The sequence below is a fragment of the Mycteria americana genome, chromosome 23, assembly GCF_035582795.1.
Source record: "Mycteria americana isolate JAX WOST 10 ecotype Jacksonville Zoo and Gardens chromosome 23, USCA_MyAme_1.0, whole genome shotgun sequence".
Classification (NCBI taxonomy): Eukaryota; Metazoa; Chordata; class Aves; order Ciconiiformes; family Ciconiidae; genus Mycteria; species Mycteria americana.
The window spans coordinates 6,618,053-6,642,313 of NC_134387.1; the positions used below are offsets into that span (position 1 = coordinate 6,618,053).

At 41.2% G+C, this 24,261-nt stretch overlaps 1 protein-coding gene across 1 annotated transcript in view; it reads left to right on the forward strand.

Annotated features, from left to right (window-relative positions):
- The window catches only part of KCNU1 (potassium calcium-activated channel subfamily U member 1), a 52,743-nt gene that overhangs the window by 19,378 nt on the left and 9,104 nt on the right, over window positions 1-24,261 (forward strand). Inside the window, exons 19-22 of the mRNA XM_075523581.1 lie at window positions 2,304-2,400; window positions 15,426-15,525; window positions 17,966-18,190; window positions 18,636-18,813. Of these exons, the coding sequence (XP_075379696.1) occupies window positions 2,304-2,400; window positions 15,426-15,525; window positions 17,966-18,190; window positions 18,636-18,813 (600 nt within the window). The remainder of the gene's footprint in view (window positions 1-2,303; window positions 2,401-15,425; window positions 15,526-17,965; window positions 18,191-18,635; window positions 18,814-24,261) is intronic.

Sequence of the window (24,261 nt, forward strand, 5' to 3'; positions counted from 1 at the left end):
AAGGTTAGATGGAAGAGACCCCAACTAGTATAGATGAGTGTGCCTCCAGTACCTGCAATAGGGAGATTTACCTGGCAAAAAGCAAGTTCATTGTCATGAATCTAAAAACTTAATACAGGAACCTCACAGATTGCGTGCTTTAGTCAAAGGAGCTACTATTGTCATCTTAACAGGAGTGCAAATGGCGTACCAGCGTGCAGTCAGAAGAGAAAACAAAGGCTATTTTTTCCTTTATCATCCAGACTTAATCAAAAGCTGTTACTGGATTATTTTTTTAATCATCAGATATGTATTAAGAGACAATAGGGCTTTTTGAGACGATGACAGCCTGCCACCCTTTGGGGACCTGGTCAGGCAATAGAAGTAAATGAGAGCTTTTCTCCCTGTTCTGCGTCTCTGCAGCACCTCAGAGCTGCCCTAGGCAGTCAGGCCCTGCACAGGTTGTTCACAGTAACCCAGGCAGTCTGTGATAAAGGCTGGGACTGAGCCCATCTCTGTGGAGTTGGCCAAGTATCTTGGTTTAGAAGACTATAAGAGAGCTCTCTCAGATACTTATTTGTGCCTGTGTAAGATACGCTGTTCTGAATTTTCTTTCTCTGACTTGACTTATGATACTTCTGTTAAGCTTGACCTAGAGGAGTCAAGTGGCATGTAGCATCCTCAGAGAGTTCTCTCTCTACCCATCCAACTCCCACCTCATTGAACACCAAGCTGTAGAAAGAGGTATCCTGTTACCAAGGCTAAATACACCTGCTTTTTGCACACCTGTGTAGCACAATTACAGCTTAAGTTTGACAAATCGCCTATTCAGAGAGATGTCCCTTTTTCTGCCAGGGGTATGTTTGGAATTGCTAGCTGTTTCATCTGGGTTGGTATGGTTTCACAATAGTTACAACATCACAAGAAAGTTAAGGGTGTGTGAGAGGGTTCATCTGTCAGTTTGAGATAAAGATAGGTGTGTCTGAATGTTCCTCCAGTCCAACCTTTCCTTTCCCATCTGTATGCATTGGACATGTTTAGACACATGTGACATGGAGAGCTTTGCTGTGCCTCCTGTCAAATGCTGATGAGGGGAGGAATGCAGATTAGCAACTAAGATATAGACCAGGGGAGCGTGAGGAGTAACATCATGCATCCTGAACTAGCTACATCACTGTGAAAAGCAGGAGGTATAGGTAGGCTCTGGTGCTCTTAAAAAATCTCAGGGGGTGCTGCTGTACATGCTCAAATCACTGCCTGGTGTTATAACGCTGGGCTTAATGGCCCGTGACCTCAGATTACGGCCCAGAAAGGACTAGATCAAATGTCAGAGAAAAGATGTTCCAGCTGTTAAATAGCTACTTTAGGATTTGGGAAACTTGAGCTCACTTTCTTGATCTCCTTCCTCAGATTCAATCTGGTACTTTAGGCCACTTAGCCTTTCTGAATTTTGATTTCCTGATGGGAAATTGAGGAAGTTAAAAATGGTTTGACTTGCAGAGAATAGTGTTGTAAATAATTGCAAGTCACTTATGACAAGTATGAGGACGGTACAAGTACAGAGTATGAACTCTTCCTACCCTCTGGCTTTTTTTTTTTTCTTGTATGGAGGACCATGTTTTCGTGGAGCACTTAGAGCATGCCTTCTCCCCTGCAGGACCAGGATCCTCCTCCTCCTCCACACTTTTAAGGACAGGCCCAGCCCCAGCACCCCTATGCACCTTGGACTTCCCCCTCCCTACAGGACCAGCCCAGAAACCTGCTCACCCCCTTCAGGACTAGCCCTGGGATCCCCTCCTTTTCAAATGTAAGCTGTGATTCTCTCTAGTTGAGAACACGTTTTGTTCTTCCCCATGCAAAATGACAGAATAAAGGTCTTGAAGGTCACAGGAGTGTGTGTTGGCTATGTGTTGAGGGTATGCTTCCTTTATCCATGCCTCCACCTGTAGAAGTGACAAAGGTTTCCTTCACTTTGGGAGAAAAACTCAGCAGTTCTGAGTGAGTTTTAGCTTCTGGATTGCAACACAAGAACCTCACAAAGAAAAGGAGCTCCCTTTGGAATGAAATCGTGTGTTAAGTATGTAGTGCTCACCATATTTAAGACTGTTTTATGCATACTAGATGGAATTACTATCTTATAATGCTGTGCTGTATTTCTGAGCAGTTGGTATGAATAACCAAGTACTCAGAGCTCCTTTGTCTAGCATTTCTGAAGCCCCCACAGAATCTTCAAATGCCATGGTAGCCATTTTGCAGGCACAATCTAAATGCAACTGAAGGCTATACAAAAGGAACCCAATTGTGTTTCATTGCCTTTGTTTCAGAGAAACTGAAATTCTGTAGAGAATCCCATGTTTCAGATGGAGAGCCTGCAAAGTCAAGGTCCCTTGGTGGTCTTCTACCTTGGAGTTTTGTTAATGGGTAAGAAACGTAAAGCTGTGTGTATGCTGAGCAGGCATTTCCTGGACTGACATACTGAGAATTTGTGTGGAAAGTGGGAACAGCAGGGTGCACCTCTTTGCTAACTCTTCTGCTGTTGTTGGTGGTTATGGTTGGTTTATGGCTTCTCCCTATCTTGATTAACTGAACAGCATAGAAAATGCAACTTATACATATGTATCCAAATCCTTAGCCTCATACTCTCCTGCAAGCTCAAAGCCTGTGCTGTGAACTCCTGATACCACTGTGGAGGAACAAGGGGAAGCAGAAGGAAGGGATTGGTACACGTTCTGAAAGTGCTCACTGCCTTCCAGGCAGAAGCCCAATGATACCATCACTGAACAGCTGAGTCATGAGCACATTTTATTTGGCTCCTTCTGAGAGAGCAGAGTGGAGGCAGGAGCGGCTAGGGGTAGGAACATAAATGCCAACACCAAGATTTGCTCTTTGCTCAGATGTTTAATTACAGTGTGACACTGGCAGCAACCTGGAAGACTAGCTAACTCTGGTATACTCTAAAAGAAGTTTGTTCTAAAGGCAAATGGAGATCCAACAGAAAGGACACCCTACAGCCTTTCTGTCTAGCATCAGTAATGCATGCTAGAGGAGTACTTCTAGGCCATCTAAATTCTTCCTAGGCAGAGGAATCTGATTTCCCAGCAGGGTTTACAAACTGGTGGCAGAGCATAGTCATCTTCTGTCTAATGCAAGGTGTGAATTGCAGTATTCTTATCTATAGTGTACTTAGTTTGCCAGTCCAGTTGACTTGCACTGGGACTCCTCGTAACCTGAGCTGCTACATTCAGCATAAGGAAGGGTATCATGGTCTGATACTGAGCTGTCAGTAATAGCAAGCTGTTATGCTCTTCCAAAGCATCCACTAGAGAGGGTGACAGGACATATTGGCAAACAGTGTCATACCAGAATTTGCAGGGAATAAACAGGAACCTAGTAGGGGAAGAGAGATGCACAAACTAGTACTTCCTGCCTTGTTTCTGCTTGTGAGCAATTTGCAGCCGCTGTAGAACTGAAGAGGCTTAATAAATAATGTCTCTCCTCCCTCCCAAACCCTATCTTGTGCTTCACCAGCGAAGGCAACTGTCAGTATGGCAAGGACTCTAAGGTGTCCTCTGGAGAGCTTTGCATCTTAGCAGCTGTCCCCAGCACATACGTGGTATTGGGACAATAAAATGTTGTGTGGTGCTGCTGTCCTACGACTGATTAGGTCAGCTGTAAATATTGGAACTGCATGGTAAATACATATGTGCATACTACCAGATTGTGCTGACTTGTTAAATATAAATGAAAACATAATTAGATTTATAATGTGTCCCTCCCCCTCCTCATGCCCAATAACATAATTTACCATGGGGGGAGAAGAACAAGCCCTCACAACCTGCTGAAATATCATTATTAACATGCACATGAAAAGTCAATTATGCCAGAGGGAGGTATTTAAGTGAAGTGAGTTTCCATACTCTGGGATTACACCTTGGGGATTATATATTTCTTATTTATTTATTTTCTCTGAGATCTCTGCTGCTGCTTAGCAGTGAGGAACAAAAATGTTACTAAGAGACATTTTGAAATCCCCTAAAGAAATAGCCAAATATGCAGATAAATAATTGTTCCCATCCCCATCAAGATTCTCCCTCATCACCATATCATAAAGACTCTATAGTCTATCCAGTCAGTGCAGGTATGTTTTCTGGTGTTTAGTTTTAAATGACACCAGGGACTGGTCTTCCAACACTTCCCTGGGGAGGACATTTTACCATACTGTTATTATTAGTTGCAGTATTTATTATTTGTATTATAGCGGTGCCTTGAGGCTTCTACTGGGACTGGGATCCTGTTAAGCTGGATGCTGTATATGTGCACGGTAAAAGGCAGTTTCTGCCTTAAAGAGCTCTCAGTCTAAATAGAGCAGACAAAGAGTGGGAAGGCAAAGGAGAGTAGGAAAGGGTAAAATGAGGTATTGAAAGTCAGAGAGGAAACCTTACAATGAAAATACAGCTCTTTGGGGCTGACTCTTCATAACATTAGAGTTCTCAAATTAATTCCAAATCATTTTTATTATTATTTAAACCAACAATAGAAGTGGATCTAATTGCCCATTTTCAGACTAAGGTGAGGTTTTCTACCTGGGGTGTTCTGCTAATAGAAAAGCTAATGCTGACCGTTTGCTTCCAAATCAGCATAGTTAGGACAGTGACCAAGGGGAGCTCCAGGTTCAAGTCTCTGCTCCATTTGATTTAGGATGGCTAACTGCAATCTGATCCAGGGAAAGTAGACATTTTAAGGCAAGTCTCATTTCCAGGGTTCTCTGGATATACAATAGGGATTACTTCACTGTGTCCAGCAGGCAGTGCTTTTAAAAATTACTTGGATACTTACCCTCTTGCCCCTTTATGGGGTCCTTTGAAAATATCTCTGTGTGTTGGGACAAACATTTAGCCAGCTAAATACTTAAATTCCAATTATTTTTTCAAGCAGAAATTTGCATCTGAGATTGAGACAAGATTTGCATGTGGGCTAATCAATGAAAAATGTAATCAAACCATAATTCAGGGAAATTCAATAAAGTATAGTGGGAAAGAATTAGGCGTGGCCTATTATAAGACTCAAAACACATACTTGATTCAGATCTTGCCAATATTGCTGGTGTCCTAGACTATTTTAATGAAAGATATCCTCCGTTGTATTGCACGTATTAAGTCTTGTACATTTCTTTCTTTCTCTTTTTGTTTCCCCCACTGAAAATAAGCAGATCTTTATATCTAGGGGAAGAACTTAATTAGCATCATTAAAAAAAAAAGTCATCACAAACCAGTACCAAAAAACCCTAAGACCTATAAAGCTCATCCAGAAGTGAATACATAAAGACCTGTTAGGATTCCTCGAGCACTTCTGAGCCCCTGCATCGATACACTTGCTTTACTAGTCATGGTTTTTCCACACATTCTTGCCTAAGGCATGACAAATTTAATGGTGTATGTTTTGCTGAATTGTTGACTCTTGTTTTTCATTCCTGCTAAGTTTCTAGTGAGGCATGAAAGAATGTTTGTGAGCAGGGCTCCATGTGTACACAACTCTGCAATGTCTCCTTCCCTTTTGCCCTGGTGTAGAGTCACTTCAGCCAAGCAATGGATTAGTAGAAACTGAATTAGATTAAAAGGGAAACCAGGTTAAAGAATCAAGTTTTAGCTCCCTGTTAATTGTAACTTATCTAGGGCCTGGATAATTGCTTGTAAATACCTGCTAAGTTGCCAAGCCTATGTTAAGGCTTGTCAGTCTTTAATAAATCTTAAAGACTTAAGATCCTACTGTTTGATGCTACCCATCACTTCCCAGTCCAAAGGTAGGGCAAAACAAGGCAGTAATGCTGAACACTCCAGCTCAGCTAGTCTGGCAGAATGCATCACAATCTTTATAAATGTGTGAGAAGGGCTGTACAAGAGCTCCTGAAAAGGTCATTGGTATTTTTGGAGCGATAAATCATGGAGGGAAAGATTTGCATTTTGGCTGTATAAAATCCAGGGCTGGATTAGAGAGAGCATACTTTGCAGTAGTATTTCTCTCCTGACTTGTTTTATTAGCTTCCTTTAAACATGTTACATTATTGCTTATAGAATTTCATTTACTTGGATTGGCAGCTTGATAAATATGTCTATTGGCGATGATTTGGATTGCTCTGGGCATTAATATTATTAAAACCTGTCACAAGGAAATGTCTGAAAGATGACTTACTGTAAAGATTACAGCATGAAATAAATCATACAATGGTATTTGTTACCGTTTATGGCCTCTTGGAGCCGAGTCAATCCCTTTTTATGTTGCATTATTTTTCAAGTTTTTATAGCCTTACATTATATATCGCTGTCAGAAATGAACAGATGGGGTGTCAAACACGAGCCTTCTGAATAATTCCCACCCTCGGGTTATTTGTATGAAGGACAAGTGTAAAACTGTGTTCTCAAGAAAAAGGAGATAGATAGAGGTGGAGAAAGTGTTGTTATAGTGAGCAAGATCCCTTTTGTCAGCAGGCACATTGTGCTTTTGATCACTACCTGGTATTTACGCTACAGGGTGGAGGCTCTGTGGAAAATTTAGCAGTCTGTTGGCATAGCAAAAAACCTCACAAGTTAGACAAGTTCCATGTTCCTTCAGCTTTACTTTATTGCTAAAATGGGAGAAAGATGTGGAAGGGGTGTTTCAGTGATAGCCAAACCTCAGAGGGTTTGTAGAAACGTGGAAAAGTGTGGATGCCTGTAGGTACCTCTCAAACACTTCAGGGGTGGGATTCTAAAACGACTGCCTCCTGAACTACACAGATGGCATTTCTGGAGTTTGGGATGCATAAGGAAGATGATGAATGGATATTCTGGACACTAGAAGTTTATGAACTGATGTTAGGTAGGGAGCTCCTCTAGGAAGAGGTGATAATATTTTGCATTCCACTTTTTGTTGTGTTGGGAAGTCCCATTTTTCTTGCTGTGTATTTTTGAGGACTACTTGTCAGAGTCAGGGTGACAGGTTGGATGGAGTGATAGTTAAACTGATAAATACACATGCAGTTAATTAGGTTTATCTGAGTTAAAAAAATTCAAGTGGGAGACATCGTCCATGTATACTTTCCCCCAGGCTTTCTCTCTTCAAATCTCCAACCCCCAGAATCTTGTACAGGTACACAGAATATAAATCAGCATTATTTTTGGAACGTGACTCTTCTTGGTATAAATGGATCTTTAAGCACCCCAATAAATTGTTCTGTTGATCCAGGCTGGCTGAATCTTGCTCATGGAACACTGAGGTCTTATCTTCACTGAAACTTGCACAACCAACAAGACTGACAAATTATTGTGATGGAGCAGATATTTTAGTGGATTTCTGACACAGAAAACCTAGCTTCCATGGTGTGCAAAATCTGCCAAAACTTGTTTTGTACAGACTGCATTGTCTCTTTGCATGAAAACCAAGTGTGCATACTGGCATTGAAAAAGGGGTTTCACTACTTCTTCCCCCCCCGACCCCATAATAAGCAAAAGCAGACTCTATTTGGGCTTTAAGTCACCAGAGATGTTACTGGTAACTCTAACAGGACTCTTCCATCGTTGATTTACTTCTTGATTCAATTTTGGTTTAATTTTGTATATAGGCCTCCAGTTTTGTGTGTTTTGTTTTGTTTTTTTTTCCCTTTGGGAGAGTAAAAAATTCAGAATACTGGAAAGAAAAAGTCTCAGCCCTTGCCTGCCCTTATATATAGAATTTTTTCTTAACTTCAGTTTGTATTCACGCTCACTGTATTTGGCACCTAAACTCCCTGTGATTTTAGCCAGCCGCCATTCCTTGTGAATTTAGCCAGCTAATCCAAAGTTTATTCCAGCTTCTTTCTGAAGCTCTCTTCCCTTGTGTTCATATGCCTCTCTTCTCTGAGACTTACCATTATAGATCAGAGCCTTATCCTTTGCAGCCTCTCCCTGTATTCCTCAGTCATATTTTTTTTCTATATTTCATATGAAAATACACCACCTCTCTCTTCCCCAGGCCCTTGTCTTACATCTATCATCAAGCTTGCATAAGTTTTAGGGATTCACGTTCACCATCCAAAGTACCGTTGTACTGCACATTGTAACTGAAGTTGCACCCACCTGTACATACTAATCCGATTCCATGTTATACAATAGTATAATCACTTAAAGAATTTGCATGACTGATGGTGTGAGTTCTGAGTGCATAAGGATAAGTTTCATAATTAGCTTTCCCTGTGAACTTGTGCAAACCAGTCTATAATTTGGTCAGCTCCTGATTTTTAATGAGGGTGCTGAGAGTGACTGAAGCCTCTGGCAGCATGCATTTCATATTTTAATTACCCACAGTAATTCTGACAATTACACCAATGTTATAAATCACATCATAATGACCCATTAAAAAAACCACCCATATTTAATGATTGGATGGGGATTTAAATTAAACAGATATGCAATGGCTTAACAAGAAGCCAAAGGCTCCATGAAGTTTCAAAGTCTTCCAAATCTTTTCATTGAGCTATGGCTCCAGAAGGCAAAGAAACTTCATGCAAAGTTTTTCACAGGCACAGTCCTGATTTCTTCAACAGGGGATTGCTTTTCATGGGAGGAAATCCATTCCTGTGTGCCAGGCTAGAACTGGACTTCTACATGATTTGAGTCTTGGTAGCTAATTGGCCATTCTGGACTCTGTTTTGAGTCCAGGAGAATTTAGGATGTCGCTTACTCTTGGCAATGCCGATATGGTAGTCGCAAGCATCCCTGGATGTCATGCGAGCATAATGGCATTGGTTTTTAGCTGGTTAACTTGAGTTTTAGTAGGGATCGCATAGAGGTACAGCTCACACGTTTCTGTTCTGGCAGATAGCTTTTGTTACACTGTCCATGGTTCAATGAAGTGTGAATTTATCTATCTTGTATGTGGTGCTTAAAGCCCTTCTTACCATTAACCCTTGTTGAGGAGGGCAATTAATAAGGGATGGTCAACATCACATTGCTTACATAGCATTTTCTCCTCTCGTTATTTCTTGGGTGCTGTCACCATGCGCCACCTCTTACACAGACCTGAAACAACAGGGCTAGGCTAGGTCTGCAGGTAGGTCCTCTGAGGAACAGAGTCTGCACAAAGTTACCACCAATTCAGCCAAAAATAAGGCTGTGCTACTCAGCATAGTCTATTATTCAGCTGGGTCCTGGCTCCCTGGTTTTGGCCCTTAGTGAAAATCACTTCTATTATCTAAGATCTTGAGTAAGCCAAGTTCTGCTCTTTAGATTATTTTGCTATTAATAACGTCACAATAAGTGGGTGGAAGTAGCTGATGGCTCTAAGCCACAAATGATCCCAAACGTTCCCAGTCTCTACTCTCCTGTAAACCTTGACAGATTGGGAGTGCTTAGTAAAATATTGTAACACTCAACACGCATTTACAAGACAGCGATCTGTCCCATGACGGCTTCCAGATGTGTGAGTGTGTGCAATTTCATAATTCAAGAACAGATTCTATTGCCTGCTGCAGATCCCCCATCAGGCTCTTCATAAATGCTGCTTATAATTAAATTAACCCACTAACTAGCCATGCAAATTTTGATAAGCAGTGACCAAAAAAATAAAAACGGGGAACTGTTAAGATGCTCTCAAAAAATGACAAGGTTGTCATCAGAGATTATTTATCATTATGAGAAGATTTGTTTTTTCCCTTCCTGTTTGCCAAATTCTACTTTGTCTCTTTGTACGTGATGACTGTTTCAGGGTTTTAATCTAATAATTAGGAGCTGAATTTTGCCATCCTTACTCAAGCTGCCTGCTGTCTTACTCTCTGAGCAGCCTTTCTGGAATCAAAGCAAGCTTCTATTCTGTGTGTGGGTAGCAGGATCAGGCTTTAGTTTTTAAAATACAACCTGCGCCCAGCCCAAGTAGCAGTGGAAGAACAAAAATATGCACATACACTTGTCGATGTCAAGGAGAAGAAGTTGCATTTTATCTAGCCCTCCTGTGACCTCAGAAAGGGAGACTTTGGCAAAGATTTCACAAGGGATATTATGCATAATGAGCTGTTGTTTTCTGTCAGAAACAATGCCCATAGCTGACCCATGAGATCTGCCCGCAGAAGTTGTATCCAGCTCCTCCACGATAACTGTGCTATATTAATTTGCAAAAGTGTTGGAGTTATTACACCTGTTTTGTATCTATGGCTGAACAACATGTCCTTATATAGTAAAATGTTAGCTGAGGGAGGTGATTTGGATGGAGGTTGATGCAGAAATGGAGAGCAGATAACAAAAGCAGGAGATGTCTTTTGTTATATGTCACTCTGAGGTTTCTTTAGTGAAGTAGGCCCTAATGCATCTAGATCAATGTTCAGACAGTTCAGTCCAGTTATCCTTACACATTCTGAATTTCTCTAGTGCTGCCAACTCTTCAGACTCTGCCACACAGGTATCAGGAGTTCATCTTAAGGCATCATCAGCTGGAATCCCGTTATTAGAGAATCTTGGCTCCGTTTAAAAATGTGGTGTCAGACAGTGCCTATTAGACTAGGATTCAGCCTTTCTATTTGTGTGTTGTGTAAGTCCCAATGCTACATGTCTTTCCATGCTGTTTTCTCAGTTCAAGTTAGTTTACCTTTATTGTTCATGTTTACAACTCTAAATAAAGCAGGAGTCCCTAAACTTAGTGGGGGACTGTAAGTATTACTGCAATATAGATGATAACTACAGACTATTTTTATTTTAGTGTATTCTGTACAACCACACTGACTTCACTGGGATTACATGTGCATTGCTTAGGGGCAGATTTGGTTCAGTGGATGTAATTAAGAAAAATATAACTACTCATTTTTAAGATTGGTTTTACTTGTTGCCTGATGTATTTGTTAATTATTGGATGGAATACTCTAAATTGTAGTATTTTGCAATGACACGTAATACCTCTGTGTCAATTAATTAAGCCTTGTAGTTCCTTGTGAGGTAGGGAAAGCACTTTGCATTGTGATTGGAGTGATGTAATCCATGATGATGAATAAGCCAAGTCCAGACAAGCACCATATTCTCACAGTGTGGGCCTGGGAGTGAGAAAAGGGGCTTTGTAGCAGCCTTCACAGGCACAGGCAATTTTCATTGTGTGTGTGAAACTCCACTCCTCCCTAAAGGAAAAGGTTAACATATGTGCGGATCTGGGAGTGATTCAAAAAACAATAAGAGGATTCCCAAATGGGATGTGAACCGAACAGCCCACATGCCAAGTGTTAAATCATCCCCAAGGCTGTGGTACAGAGGCAGGGGAAGGACGTCAGGGCATTTGTGCTCGTGGGCTGGGGCTTTCCAGATCCAGCTGCTGGAGCAACCTGCCTGCATCATGCAGGTACCCACGGGTGTTTTCTTTCTGGAGACTTTTGTGCACAGATTTCTCACGTGTGTAGGTTTCTGGGGACCAATGGTGCAACTCTTCCAGGCCTTGCTTGTCCTGAGGTGCTTTGTGAGCATAGGCTTCTACCCCTTTGTCTCTCTCTGGGCAAAATTTAGGACACAGAAATAAGCTCCGATTCCTGCGGATTTGCTGCTATTCTGTACTTAGAGCACAGAAGGCAAACCACATGAGCACAGACCTCGATGCATACACATGACATTAAGACTCATTGTAGCCACATTTTCCCACGACAAGGAGTGGAAGAGCTGATGTCGGAAGACTGCAGGCGAGGGATTCAACAAAGCTTTAGGGCTTTGCAAAGGCATTATGAAGAATTTAAAGATAGCTTGTCAGCGGGAAGTTGTTGGCAGCTAAGAATTTGATAAAAGGACTTCCACTCTCTGCCTTCTAATGCTATAGACAACTGTTACTCACTTATGTTAGTCCTCAAATGAAGTTTGAAACATCTTGGATGTGTCTGACCATCTTTTAGAGTAGCTAAGAACTACGTTATCTACTTTGATTCATGGAAACATGAGTGACTGGTTTATATTGGGTCATGGCTGTGGAAACAGGCAAAAAAGAAATGTTTTAACATGTTGTAGCACTCTCGGTTCGACTCTGGTACACTGGACCGAACTGCCATTTTGGATGATATATAAGGTATTGAACTGGGGTTACTTGCAGTATAAAACCAAATTTTTCTCTGAGTTCTGGTGGGCTATTGTTGTAATAGACTTAGTTCATCTGTGGGTTGGGCACAGACTGATTATGCCAGTGGCTTATGCACTTGACACTGTGGAACAGTATTTTCAAGTGTTCAGCCACTAGGACCACGTTTTCAGAAATGCCCGCAGTCCACAGTACCTAGTGCTTTTGTAAGTCAGCTCCACTTGTATGGTCTTTGGTGACTTGGTCTTGTGCTTTTTTGATATTCTGTTCAGGGCAATGTAAGTGGTAAGGACATCAAATGAGAATGTGATAAAGAAAGGTAACACAGACATGGCAATGCACAGCTTCATGTGACTGCAACTGTTTTCTTTCCAGACTCATGCAGAGCTGACGCGGATAACTGCGCACCCACAGCACAGTCAATTTGTGACCTAGATAACCTGCTAATGGCTGTAGTGAGTGACTGTAGCTCAATCAGAGACTATTTCTCTCTCTCTCTGTCAGATACTACAGCATGTCAGTTCCAGTGCCCTCATCCTCAAGCTCCTCAGAGTCCAGTGCAGGATGATTTACGAGTCTCTCAGGAAAATCAGATTTCTGTAAGAATCATGTAATTTGCAGAGTATATGGCAGAAGGAACCCTTAACTAAAGAATGGCTTGTTAAATCAGAATATGCTTGGCTTTGGCAAGGTGGATGCCGTTATGATGAAGTGGGTTTCCTGCTGTCTTTTCCTGCTATCTCCCACTTTAGGGATCCAACAGGTGTTTCCTCCAAGGCATATATATTTCCCATAATATTAGAATGAGGAGTTGTCATTTCTGACAGGTTGTGTATATAGATGATAGCTTTATTATGATAGAGATATATACATTGTTTGATTGGTAAATCTGAGTCAAGTAAGGGAGCTTGTGAGAAGATAGTCTCTAACTTGCCAAAATACCATTTAATCACTGGCCTAAGGATTCGTTATCTGAGGAGGAGACGTGTGGCTAATAGATGCAATTGCTTGCAGTTAGCACAGGGCTGCGTAGAGACACTGCAGGGATTTAAAGGGGTACACAATCCCCTTTCCCTCCAGTTTTGTACTAGCTTGCTGAATTCAGGAGAGCCAGTTTGAAGCCTCTCTCTGCCCCTTGTCAGAGATGCAAGATGACCTTTAATTTTGCTGAAGGATGGGTAATTCAGAGCTGATTTAAAAAAAATGCTTCATACAACATGCTGTTTGCCTGTGCAACTTCTTGCTGCAAATGCTGCTGAGAGGAAGAACTGTGCAAGCAGCAGAAGAGAGCAACAGGGATAGGTAGTGTGGTGGCTTTGGCTGTGCTTTGTGAACTTCTGGAGATCGATGGACTTCAGCTAAAGGGCCTAGACAAAGATTGGAAGCTTCATGGCTTGGAACCACCAGTCTGTAAGAGGAGACTTATGTGCTCCAGAGCCATTTGGCACCTGGAGCACATTGCTTTCTGTTTGCTCTTCCTTTCTTTTCCCCTAGGCTACTTCCAGCTGCTGGTCCCTCTGCTCTTGCCTCCTCTTGAGCAGCAGTAGTGCAGCAGCCAGTGCATACAGATCTGTTTCTACCTCTTTGGTGCCTTTCTTGCCTGAAGGAAAGATTTTTTTTTTTTTTTAATGCTTTCCTCCGTCAGGCATAGCTCACACCTTGCTTTGCATTATCTGCTACTTGTCCACTTTAAAGGTTAGATGGTGTTTGAGTTGGATCTGCTGTAGGCAATCCCTTTCTCTCATCCTGTGGTAGCATGGAGGGAACAGAGGTAGGAGGCACTGCAGAGCTGGAAAGGACCAGCCTCCAGATTTGGGATTACAGTCAAACCCAGCAAGTCGTAAGCATGTTGCAGAGGAGACCGGACAGCAGCTAGGCAAAAGCTGGTCATTACAGTTTATGTCCATGCCATTAGTAGACCCTTTGTGGCTTTTATATCTTGTGCTGTTTTTAGGATAAGTAAACATTTATAAAACTTGGAAATATATTAATTTAGAAGAACAAGGTAACCTTTTCTAATATGATTAGTCCTGGGGTTTGTTATTAGTCCCTTAGTTTAAGACCTGGGGAGCTAGCAGAAACTGCAAAGAAGTTCCAGCTTGCTCTTTGAATTCTCATATGGATTGGGAAAGACTCCATAGCTATGCTGTGGTTATTGAAATGACTGTGACTTTTAGCTAGTTATCCTGGGTATGGGTGAATTGTATAGCTATGGCATCATGGAGTCTGGCACAAGCTGCAAACCCGCCAGCCCCGTTTGCAAAAATGGGGCAAATTCTCAGGTTCCTTAATGCTGTGCTAGGAAGAGCTAAACCCAGTACCAGCATAAGTTGGTCTGTACAGGGCACAGCTAGATCCACCTTGCAGGCCTCATAATGAATGACACTTTCCCCTAGCAAAATCCCCCCTCTCCTTTCTGTTAATCTCACCTCACTCAATACTGCATTGACAAGATAAGGACAAATTGGACATGAAAAAGAATGTCAGAACCAAACACTTGTCTGGTCATACAGGTCTACTAAGGCTGATGTGTTCAGTAGGTATTGTAATCCTAGATGGCAAGTTTCGGTTATCATTGTGATTTCAGTTACAGAGTGATTAAATAAACGTTGCTCTTGAGCCAACTGTTCAAGGCTCACTCTACCTATAGTAAAACTAGAGAGATGGTGCTGAGCAAATGGTTTATCCAACAGATTCTAGGTCTTTTTCTGTCCATGCCTGGGCCATGAGGAGACATGTGAACAACCCTTTGTTGTTTGACATGACTTCCCGAACAATTGTGTTCTGTAGCAGTCCTTTGAAACAGTTTGATGTTCAGAGCAGCATCTGATTGAATGGCTTTTGTTTCACGTGGTCTTGCTGCTTCTGAACTAACACAATGCTCACAAACACAGCTACGTATCTGAAACTTGCCTGTAAGAATATCCTGCAATATGGGCATAATTTAAAGTCCCTGAAGACAAGGGGAAAATTCCTGCTGACTTCTTTTTCTCTTAATCAAGACCATGTTTATATAAATGTTGCTTCAATGAATGTCCACACTGAAGAACTCCTTATTTAAAATAATCCTAGGGATCAAGTCCAAACAGCTATAAACATCACAACTAATACAATAATTCAAGGCAACGCTTTGCAGTATGTTTTTCCTTATGTTGGTCTCACTCAGCTGACATTGACAAAGGAATTTCTCCACCACACAACCCTTTTCCCCCATACTGTCATGGTTAATATGCGACTCATACATCCTAATTTTTCCTTGCTACTGTGAGACACGAAAGCTATGATGTAGATAAAAAAGGCATCTCAGCAGCAGCTGGAGATGTAATCTCAACTTGAGTAAACTGTAGCTGCCACTGCTGAGAGGTTGTTCTGTAGCTAAGAAGTTTCTCACTCTGTTTTAGGGGTTTTGATGGCCAAGGAGAGGAGAACAGCAGAGTCATCCTAGATTCAACAGGAATGTTCCACTGGTGTGATGCTGTTCCACTGCAGGAGGCTCTTCTGGTAGGTGTGGGGTATTTGCTTTTGGGATCCTCACGTGTCTTCTTCCTTGTTCTCCTAGGAATAACCTGGAGCTTCAATGCGTTGATCTGGGTGGAGAGCACAGCACTCTCTAGTTTACTGCTGTTTATTTAGCAATGTTATCTTAGGCAATTTCTAGCTTTGATTTCATATGCAAAGGTAAGAGACAGACCCTGCCCTGGAAGGGAGAGCCTGAGGGTTTACCATTACCCCCTTTTTCAGGAGTAAGCTGCAGATGAAGTATCTTGACCAGGGTCGCATAGAGACTGTTGCAGTGGTGGGAGCTGAAGGCTCATTCCACAGCCATGTTCCCTTGTAATCTAGGTGGTAACCTGGGAACAGAGAAAGATTTCCAAGATAACAAGGGATCAGTAATGCCTTCCAAGTTAATCTAAAGCAGGAGAGGCACCCTGTCTCAGGAGAGGATCTCAGCAGATAGACAAAGGAAAGTCTGATTGTAATCTCTTTTATTTGAAAATTTTGTATGTTGTGTTTCCAGACCCCTGTGTCTGTGGCATTATTGATCTGGATATCTTTAAGATATTTTGGTTTATTTATTTAATGTGTCTAATCTGTAAAAGAACAAGTCACATCTAGAAATGGCAGGTTGTGCTCAGAGCTGCCAGAGAGCTGAGAGTAGGCAACCAAATCTTGCAATGAGGTGATCAAAGATTTCATCAAAAATACAGAATGTTCAAGCTGTTCTGCCAGCTGGGAGACTTGTAGCAGGCTGGAATTCATGCTGCTTGAAATGCTGCAGCTTCCTTCCAAGCAAATAAAAGGACCCTATTGCCCAGCAACCTCCAAAATAGGATTAGTCATTACAAATGGGCAAATATCCCAATAGGACTGGAAGCTCAGCTCTGTGAATTGAAGGGTGATGTTTTGAAAAGATCTTGCAGGCGGGTTTACATGAGGAAAAGGCTTACAACTGCTAGTGTGTCCTAACTCCCCATGTGCCACTTCTGTTTTGTACTGTTTTTCTGTAGCTAAGCTAGACTGTGCAAGGGGCTCTTTATGAGGGTTAAGAATGTCCACAAAGGAAATTAGTGCATAATAGCTATTGCACTTCATGTTCATGCAGTATCTTCCTTTGCAACCATGTTTCTGGGACAGGCAAGCTCTCATGGGCCTGGGAGTCTAAGATGCATTTTTGGGAGTGAGCTGGGTGCTTTACAAAGTCCCAGACTGTGCTTTGGGGTTTTAAAAAGCTATGTTTTTAAAGTTGTTTAGGTGCTTAAAGGTGCAAGTATACTCCCATGGGATTTGTCATAACACTTCAGCATTTCATTCTGTTTGGAAACCATGGACAGCTGGATGGATATAGTTTACAGAAATTCCTTCTTGATGTCCATGCAAAACACAGGGCATCTAGACACAGATCAAAATTCGGTCCTCTTGACTTTTACATTATTAAATAATTTAAATGATTTTTGGAAATTTTAACCATCACTCTAATATGGCATAGATGTTTGAGAATTAATGTAACTTTTTTTCCTTAACCTCAGTAAGAAAGTAACAAATGCCGGATATGGCCAGCTTCTTGGCCCCAGGTTGGAAGGAAGGCCTAAGTCCTTCCATAGTGTCTCCAGAAGGGCTCACCTGTCCCTGCTGCTCATTCACTACACTGACTGCTCCTGTTCGTCTTGTAATTGTGCATTTCCTCTGCAGATTTCAGCAGTAATAGTTTTTCCAATTGTTCCTATAAAATAAGCTATAAAATAGATTGTGTTTTTAATTGTTTAGCTTCATTCAGCAGACTAATCGTTGGACTTCAGGCATGTTACATTAAATACAGCTAAAGGTTTCATTATTCAATTTAAACTAATCTAATTAGTTAGAGACAATCATTTAATTTGGTTATGATTCTAATCTCTCATCAGGAAACTTCTCCCTGACAAAGTCCCTTGTTTCTCTTTGGAAAAAAGCCGCCCAGCAGTGAATATTGCAGGGATGTACTGATCCCACAGTTCCTGGTTGGTTAATGTGGACATTAATGTAGTGGCTCTGACAAGCCTGGTTGGCCGACTTGGCCATGCTACCTACCAACTGTGAGGCACCACACTAAGCAATATCCACTCCCTGGTACGTTTTCCCAGACTAATTAGCTCATTTGGGAAACATGATCAATTAGCCAGGAGAAAAACACCAGGCCAAAGTCGTTGTTAAGCTCCTGGCATTAAACTGGTATTGTTGCCTTGTTCTACATTTTTGATGTTTTATGCCAACATATGTAATTTTTCACTGCTGTAGGATACACTTGGAATCCAAATACTTAAGGGGAGATACTTCTTTTTATATATAGTCTCATTATACCCATAGATGTTACACAGCTAAAAAATGGTTTAAGTCTTTCTAACTGAAGAGAAAAATCGAAAATAAACCTAGTAGTTGGTTTAGCAGAATTCTGTTTTAAATTTAGAATTGCAAGGACCAAGCACCACCGAACCTGCAGGATCACATTTTGGTCTGCGTCTTTGGCGATGCGAACTCACCACTGATTGGGCTGCAGGACTTCGTGATGCCCTTAAGAGCTAGTAACTTCATTTACCATGAGTTGAAAGACATTGTTTTTCTCGGGTCCTTGGAATATCTGCAAAGAGAATGGAAATTTATTCAGAACTTCCCAAAGCTGTGGTTATTCTCAGTAAGAATTTTTGCATATTCTCTTTCCCTCTTCCATTCTTTCTCTAGCTCTCATGCACGTTTATAAATACATTTTGAAACCTCTTGATGATAGCACAATTCAGGTTCAAAAAGGACCAAAATTACTCAGGCTCTAGACTTGAGCTTGAATCCAAGATGTTGAAAAACTTTCCTTTCTTAAATATTTATTTTCTTTTGAAGGGAGTCTTGGTACTCTCTGGCTTCTCAGTGCTTCTGCAGGAAACTAGTCCTGATGGGTATAGACTTGCAATTTATTGGACACTTCCCTGTTTCCAAAGTTTCTCAAACTTTGGAGATGTTTCCAAAACGCATTTGTGCCAGCTGAGTTTGAAACAAATTTAATGTTCACCTTTCACACCCTTAAAGGTCCTTAATGTTCAGCTTTCTCAGATTTTTCCTTATCACTGTTTCTTTGGTTTCATCAGGGTAGTGCTCTCTCCTGTGCAGATCTGAGGGTAGTTAATGTCCAGGATTGTGCTGCATGTGCCATTCTGTCTTCCAACACCACTGCTTCAAGCAATCCTTCCCTGGTGGACACGGAAAGCATCCTAGCTACTCTGAACATCCGATCTATGCAGGGTAAGTTCAGCTCGGCCCCGCTAGGTAAGCATGCTTCCTTTTGCCTGTGAGTGTGCTGATGCGACAAAAATGGAAGCTAAAGGAGGGAAGAATGAAAGGGTCCTTTGTCACTAGTCTGAGCCACAGCCTGTCTCTCCCAAATATAAATATGTAAGTTAAAAGGGCCAGAAGTCCGTTTTAGCATAGCCAACTGTACAGCCTAGTCCAGTGTCTCTAGCTACAGGTACGCGAAGGAAGGATTGATAAGCCAGCATTGCTCCAGGAAGTATGGCAGTTCCTCCTGCAAATTCTGAGTGAAGCTTCAAGGTTTCCAGTAAAGAGACCACAGCTGGAGGGTAAATGATAACCAGTGTTGGTAACTGCTGTATTATTTGCAAAAGCATGTGTGAGTGGAGGCCCCTTCCATCCTTCAAAAAGAGGAAAAACAATGCCATTCCCTTGAGGCTTGATTGGGTGGGTGCTCTGTTCCCAGACAAACAGAGCTTGTAGCTCAGAACTGCAAAGGAAGCAAAAACGACGTCAGCTTGGTAGAATATTTATTGTGTCTCTTCCTCCCTTAATTTGGCGAAGGAGCTAAGATTTGTCCTCCTCTTGAGAATGTGGAGTATTAATTAACTGAAGACGGGCTGAGAAATGGATGGCTCTCCTAAGTGTTTTCCCTATACTTTATTATCATTCTAGGCTTTTAAAACAATGGCTGTGCCAAAGAAAAGATTAGAACAAGGCAGAGACAGGGTTTTTTTAAGTAATAACTAGACAAAATAATATCAATATACAGTGTATACAATCAGAACAGAAGACAAATTATTTATAAGGTATATTTGAGTAAGAGGTAATTGTGACTTGAATAGATTACTTTTATCTAATGTATTGCTACATAAATATAAAGATGTATGGAACTCTTTATTGATTGTATCTAGAGAGGAAGTAAATAGTATATACTTTTATATATATAATTTATGTATCTCCATCTATAGTGACAGATATAGATACTGTACCTACTGCATCTTTATACCTAGATATGGAAAAGACTCAGAGCAAAAAGGATATTTCATCCTATCAATCACTGTCCTACTCCCCTCCAGCATTTTTTGTTTTATCACTCAAAACTGTAGTACATGGAGTGCAGAACTATGAAATACAATGTGCGTATGGAAAATAGAGATGTGAGCATCTGTTCATCAAAACCTTACGCAGCTGCCTTGCGGAGTTCGTACTGACTTGTTTCTCTTTGAGGTGGTAGCTTTTGGCTTGCCTTGTCTCCTTCCAGCAGAAGACCTCAGGGACCTAATGCTGACATAGGTGTGATGAGTTGGGTAAGCTGAGGCATGGCTGGTTAGGCAATTTACCAGGCATATCATTGTCAGAGCCATCAGCACCTGCATACTCAAAGTCTTTTTTTTTTTTTTGTTTAATCCACAAGCATATATTTTTCCCTCATTTCCCTTGGGAAGATGGTCATGTGATGAGTTGCATCAGAAAAATGGATCTTGCAGATTTAAATCTGTTCAGCGTCCTTGCTATCATGAGAGATAGGATAAAAGTTTATTCAATCATACTGGAAAAAACAAAGTTCTGTAGTTACAAGGTCAGTATTACTGAGAACAGTATCAAAAGGATTTCTGCTTGTGCAGAAAGAGGCTAGTAGTCAGAACAGTTAGAGCAGACACATGCGGGCACAAGGTTATTTGTGTATTACAGCTAACACTGTTTCAGAACATCAGAACCAGATCAAATATATAACACCTTCTTTCAGGTGTGAGCAGAAATCAAGATTGCTTGGTCCTCTGTCAGGAACCTGGGTAAAGTATGGTCTAGACATTAGAGGAATGGAAGTCAGTGCTTCTGGGTTTCTTTTCTGGCTTTGAGAAGGGGCAGGATCATGGTGTCAAAGCTTCTTCTATTTCTGTTACTCCTTTGCTGTGCATCCCTGGCAGCTACTAGAGGCATGCTGTACCTCAGCATAGAGCCCCATAACAGTATTTATTTCCCAGGCTTGTTTAAAGCCATATAAATTCAAGCTCACCATGTAGCAATACACAAATGCAAATTATTCTTGTTATTACCCATTACTGTGATCAGTTATTTCTGAAAGATTGATTCAAAGTACAGAGGATAGATTCTATCACCATTTACTACAACAGCATTGTCCTACTCTACTTGACAAAATACTGTGTTTCTAAACCCACCCTGGTTTATCCATTTTAGGTATTTCACTTGGCATATTTATAAGGCACCTATAAGCTCAGATGTTAGTGAATTGTCGCTCCATAAGCTGACTACAATTCCAGTCTAATAAATCTTTGGCTACTCAGTTAAGGCTATTCCTCAGATTTACAGTGTTTTCTGCAGACAGAAAAGCAGTGTTCAGTTACAGGATATCATCATCAATGAATAAAGATATATTTGCAAAATAAGGCTAAGACACAAGTTTCGCTTCTTCCTCAAGTCAGCCATTAAATCTGCTAGTGTAAAAATAAGCGCGCTCTCCTTATAGCATCATTAGATGAGTTGCTAAAAAAGCCAGCCCATTTTCTTCTTTGCTGCCATAGTTAGTTATAATTATAGGACCAAAATCTTAGGTTAGGAATCTCATACCAGAAGCTCCTTTAGATTCAACTGCAGGATTAAGGCTATGTCTTACATTCTTTAAGGTCTTTGCCTCTGAAGGTCTCCAGACGCATTACAGATGTGTGCTCCTATAGGATAGTAAATTACTCATAGGTTATTGCCACCAAGTTTTGGATCAAGGTGCCCAGAGTGGAAACAAAATGTACATGTCCCCACTCCCACTCTTTCAGTCTCTACTCTCCCTCACGTCCTTGTTATTTTATAGGAATTAATCTCGGAGAAGACAAAATTTTCGCTGACAAAATCAGCTCACCTTAGCTGGTCCCAATGGACTGGGTGGCCTCCAGGTGAAATAGTGCATGGGGGTCAGAAAATGAGGAAAGTTTGAGGGAAAAGAGAGATACAAGGTGGGAAAGGATGGCTTTTATCAGAATTTAATTTTTTTCTTTGTGGGGAGAAGGAGTGAGAGTAGGGCCACTGGCCTTATGTAAGAGCACTGAAGACAAATACAGCTAGAAAAGAACCAACAGTACAGAGAGTATCAAGAAATTTTCCAGACTCGGTGGCCATCAAGTTAGCTAGGAAGCAATAAGAACAACAAATACTAGTAATGTAGCCAGGTTGTGCCCGTGCCGATCAGACCTTGGTATTGGTTCACCTCTGCAGTAGTTAATTGGAGTGTACTGGTGAAATCTGCATATTCCACCACTGTAGTACATGTACCAGTACGTGCTTTCAGCTGCAGAGCTCCAAAATCAGCAGGTTTAGGAAAATCCTTTCTGTTTATAGGAGAAACTTCTAGGAGAAGTTGTGCAGAAAAGGAAACGGGCAGCAGAAGCTAATGCATATAGGGGAGACCCAAAAAGTATGGCAGCCCTCTGGGTCACGACCTAATTTTTTGAAGGAGAAGGGTAAAGTTACATTCAAAACTTGGATCCAAGAAACCTACCCTCAATTAATGTTTGTAGCCAGGAGAGGAAGCAGGTAGGAAAAGGTAGAAGAGTAGTTGGGAGAGCTTTCTAAAGCAAGGTGATTATGCAACTATTATCTGATTTAAAAAGAAAAGACAGAGGCTGATGTTTCTCTTCTGGTGGTTGCCATTGCTGAGGAGACAGCAGATGACTTGGCTGGATATCCAGCTACCCTACCCATCCAAATCCTTTCTCATCCCCAGCTTTGATGCTGTAGACAAAGCAATAGCATTGTGCATCCTAACCATAGTGGAAAGTAGTTATTTGGATGGAAGGCCCAGAGTTCCCTTAACAGTTCAGGTGCTTTGGTAAGCATTGCAGCAGGCATAGTCTCAGTTTGGAGATTGTAACAAAGCCCAAATCAATAGCATTTCCTGTGGTTTTAGGTTTCGCTGTGAGCATTTCACACCCAACAAACCCAGGCCTGTTCTGCACATTACCTCTCTCATGGGGCAGAGAATTAGACAGGTCTTAGAGAACCAGACCCACACGGAGGTAAACATTACTTACACTTGCAAGAATGAGCATTTACTAGGGTCAGTGCTGATGCCAAGGACTTCTAGTCTTTCCCATGGAAAAATTTAGGTTTTCCAGTAATGCTGTAATTATCACCCTGTCATGTCACAAAGCAAACAGGTTGGCAAACCTAGGTACCGAACTAAATAATCTGTGGCATAATCTAAACATATAATGGTAATTAAACCTGACAACTTAATAAGATACTGAAATTCAAATGTACAGTAGTAATCTACAATTAAGTAATCTTTTGTAATAGCACCCTGCCAGTTTGTAAAATTTCAGGTAGAGCGCTGTGTACTGTTTCATAGCAAAAATATTGACATAAGGAAAAGGTATCCAGGCAATGATCAGACACACATTCAAATCAACCAGTACAGTACATGGAAGGGTACAATAAAGGCAGTGATTCATTTCAGGCATGCAGTTGCTGCCACTAGCATGCATTCAGAGATGCCTTGCTATACTTCGGAAGGACTTTTTCTGCTGTTGTGGGGGGATTGTGATGCCTGACATCTCTAATGAGGTTTTTGGCAGTCCATTGCCTTACCTCAGAGATTGTTGATTAGAGCAACGGTCCATCTAGGACCCCGTTAGGGTCTCTGATCTCCAATGTTCACGTGCTCCTCCAAGCTCAGATGATCCGTTATACAGTATCTGAACTGCAAGAAGTTCCATTTCTAGCAAAATCTTTAGTGGAGTTTAGATTCCATCATTTTGACTTTGATACTATCTTGTGCAATAAGTAGTATTATTAATACCTAGTTACCCAGATGCTGTCCTAAGTAGCAAAGGAAAAATTTAGACATAATGCTAAGGGAGACAAGATTGGTTGTGATCAAAACACAGAAAGAAGACTTCAGATTGGGACTGATTCTACTAAATCAGCTAGCTGCTGAGAACTGGGAGGAAATAAGGACACATGCTTCTAGGAAGTTCTGGATTTCTCTTAAGTCTTTTTGGTTGCCGGGCTTTAAAAAAATTATGGTATATGCTTTTACCTTCATTCCTACAGCACGTCCCATCTATTTATGTACAGCCTTCTTGAAGGGGAAGGAAGAAACACAACCCCCTCTCCCAAAAGCCCTCTGAGTACAAATTGGCTTAGTGGGGGCTTTGCGCCAAACAACACTGTAACCAGTACTGTTGCTCCACAGAGGGTAATTATATTTTAGTTATGATGTCAATAAGCAGCTCCCAGGAGAGCTTTTCTTTTTTAATCCTTTGAAGCTCTGAGTGAATAAAGTGAGCCTGGGAAAAGCAAACCAAGGCAAGAAGAAACTTTCTAAATATAGGAAACGCTTTGGGATTTTTGCATGACAATGACATTTTAGGTATAAGTAAGAGATTTCCTGCATTTGTCAGTCTGAACCATTGCGCCTTGGTTTCTTTCTTTTTTTTTTCTTCTTTTTTT